Source organism: Ylistrum balloti, unplaced genomic scaffold (genome assembly GCF_031769215.1).
Source record: "Ylistrum balloti isolate Yb309-2 unplaced genomic scaffold, AGI_CSIRO_Ybal_v1 Utg371574, whole genome shotgun sequence".
NCBI lineage: Eukaryota > Metazoa > Mollusca > Bivalvia > Pectinida > Pectinidae > Ylistrum > Ylistrum balloti.
The window spans coordinates 29,700-32,904 of record NW_026782809.1 but is presented as its reverse complement, the minus strand read 5'-3'; the positions used below and the strand labels follow the sequence as shown (position 1 = coordinate 32,904).

Genomic DNA, 3,205 nt, shown 5'->3' with positions numbered 1-3,205 from the left:
TAATGCATTCTATTAATCTACACCTAAGTGAGGAATTCAATTCAAAGATACATTAAACTGATAATTTTCTTAAATTCTTGCTTGATACGTTCAATAAACGAGACTTGTACATTGTATTTCCTTGGTAACAAAATCAAGCTCTAGATCTTGAAAACCTACATTTTAAAAACTTCATGCTTATATTATTTATAAGTCACAAATATGAAATTCAGAATCGCTTTCACTCTTGATTACAATTTGCTACAAATATTTTCTGCGCTATATTAGTGTTATTTCATCTGCCCTGTTTTGATATTTGCGACAACTGACCGTGGAAAAAAAGTACGCCCAGTCCATCACGGATCTTTCCGGGAGTAAATTTTGCTGATAAAATATATGTAGTTTTTCTTCCTGGAATCTCGGAAACATCACCTTACTAGCGACTTATGAATTCATGTCTGAAGTCGTTAGCTTGAGACGCCGAACGAATCACTGTGGTCATAAATTGTAAGTTCCCAGAGTTCGCGTTTCTGTAAGATGTACGATGAACATATTATGTTGATTAAAAAAGTTAATATCTAAAGTATAATCAATAATTGATACCGAAAATCCTGTAAGCGGATGGGGACCATATAAAACCTAAATATTAATTATATAAATAACTTTTAGATTTTTTTAAGATATATAGACAAGATTTATCAATATTCATCCTCCTCATCAATCGTATTTTCGTCGTACGAGTCCGCCCCTACTTCCTCATAATCCTTTTCTAAAGCCGCCAGGTCCTCGCGAGCTTCATGGAATTCTCCCTCCTCCATACCCTCCCCCACGTACCAGTGGACGAAGGCACGCTTGGCATACATCAGATCGAATTTATGGTCAAGACGGGCCCAGGCGTCAGCAATGGCTGTTGTGTTACTCAACATGCAAACGGCACGTTCGACTTTTGCCAGATCTCCTCCAGGCACCACTGTTGGGGGTTGGTAGTTGATGCCGACTTTGAAGCCGGTTGGGCACCAGTCGACGAACTGGATTGATCTTCTCGTCTTTATGGAGGCGATGGCGACATTGACATCCTTTGGCACGACGTCACCTCTGTAGAGGACACAGCATGCCATGTAGCGACCCTGGCGGGGGTCGCACTTAACTAGCTGGTTAGCTGGCTCAAAACAGGCATTGGTGATTTCCGCGACTGTGAGTTGCTCGTGGTAGGCTTTCTCGGCGGAAATGACTGGCGCGTAGGTTGCCAGCGGGAAGTGGATGCGAGGATAAGGTACCAGGTTAGTCTGAAACTCTGTCAGGTCAACGTTCAAAGCACCGTCAAAACGAAGGGAGGCGGTGATGGAGCTGACAATCTGCCCTATCAGGCGGTTCAGATTGGTGTAGGTTGGGCGCTCTATGTCCAGATTACGTTTACAAATGTCATAGATAGCCTCGTTGTCGACCATGAAAGCACAGTCAGTATGTTCAAGTGTTGTGTGGGTAGTAAGAATGGAGTTGTAAGGTTCTACCACTGCCGTCGATATTCGGGGAGCAGGGTACACTGCAAACTCAAGCTTGGATTTCTTCCCATAGTCTACACTGAGACGTTCCATCAAGAGTGAACCAAATCCCGACCCTGTCCCACCGCCGAAGCTGTGAAACAGAAGAAACCCTTGAAGACCTTCACATTGGTCTGTGAGTTTCCGGATCCGGTCCAAGACCTGGTCCACATATTCTTTACCTACGGTGTAGTGACCGCGAGCATAGTTGTTAGCCGCGTCCTCTTTCCCTGTTATTAACTGCTGGGGATGGAACAGGTGTCGAAACGTTCCAGTACGGACCTCGTCTGTTGGAAATAAACCAGTCAGTGCATTTTCATGATAAGTTAACTTAAATAAGAATTTCTGGTGGACAATGGATATGAATGAAGATTAATCAGCAGCATAAAAATCAAACAATGAATTCCTTTTGTGAATCTTGAACTTCGTAACGAACATTTTTTTCAAAAGGACGATACAGAAATGAGTGATGGAAATGTTTTCCCCGAAGCTTTCAAAACCACAACAAAATGAAAACTCGCTTAGGAAACATCTCACAAAACCAGATCACGAAAATGCTCGAAAATTATTTTCGTGTCTATGTTTTGTATATTTCACTATGAGAACATCTCACTTTTAAAATCACTTGGTAAATAAGACCAGTTCGATATAGTATCAAAGGCAAGTTTAAGTCACAAATTTATTAAGTATATTTGTGTCAACTGGCTGTTGCAGAATCGATTTCTTGGCGCTGTTATTGCTACAGTGTATAAAACATATACTGTTAACTTAATAATTGTGATGTCGTGGACAAATCGAGTTGATAATAGATGTCTGTCTTATTTGACTTGTCAGACTTCCCTTGAAAACAAACCCGAATTTTCTAAGATCCCTTTGGTCCAATCCATGTGTTGTAGTTTTAACAGTGAGTTTTTGTCTGTTTTATCCTCGTAACGTGAGTTTAACTGGACACAGAACACCTATACGGGAAGCAATGACCAGGAGAGGAATCGACATTTCTGGTGATTCACACTTACCCACTACGTTTGGCTCGAGGTCAGCAAAGATGGCCCGGGGGACATGTTTTCCCGAACCTGTTTCAGCAAAGAAAGTATTGAAGGAGTCGTCTCCCCCTCCAATGGTCTTATCAGAAGGCATCTGACCATCCGGTTGGATACCATGCTCAAGGCAATACAACTCCCAGCAGGCGTTGCCCATCTGGACACCGGCTTGACCAACGTGGACACTTATACACTCCCTCTAGATAAGGGAAATCAAATTAATGTCACAAATGTACCAGAGTCACATTTCTGGACAGTTGTCCAATGTAGTTTAAGCCAAGCACACAGTGTTATTATATTTGGTAAAACAGTTTGCATAATACCCGAAATTGCAAATTATTTAAAAAAAAAAAAACGCAGACTCAACGGGACATGAATATAATGTTATTTGCAACAAGTCATATATAAAATCTTTATCGGTTGCAAAATGTTCACTTTCTGTACATCGAGCCCAGAATTTGTTTCAATGAAAAGTACATTATATACGACACTCGTCTAAACGGCATCACAAAGAAAATATCTTTTAATGTACGTCAGATACAAAATCTCCCTTAATGTATATTAGGTACAATAAATCTCTTAACATAAATCAGATCAATTTTTTTCCCATCAAAATAAAAAAAATATCTTATTAAGCATCACATG

General features: G+C 40.6%; 1 protein-coding gene across 1 annotated transcript; it reads right to left on the bottom strand.

The window, feature by feature from the left end:
• Positions 1-677: 677 nt before the first annotated feature.
• On the bottom strand, positions 678-2,759 carry LOC132563055 (tubulin alpha-1 chain-like). The gene is made up of 2 exons (XM_060227815.1): positions 2,537-2,759; positions 678-1,807 (listed from the first exon to the last, which is right to left on the bottom strand). The coding sequence occupies exons 1-2, from the start codon at positions 2,715-2,717 to the stop codon at positions 678-680; spliced, it is 1,311 nt and encodes a 436-aa protein (XP_060083798.1). The 5' UTR covers positions 2,718-2,759.
• Positions 2,760-3,205: the final 446 nt, after the last annotated feature.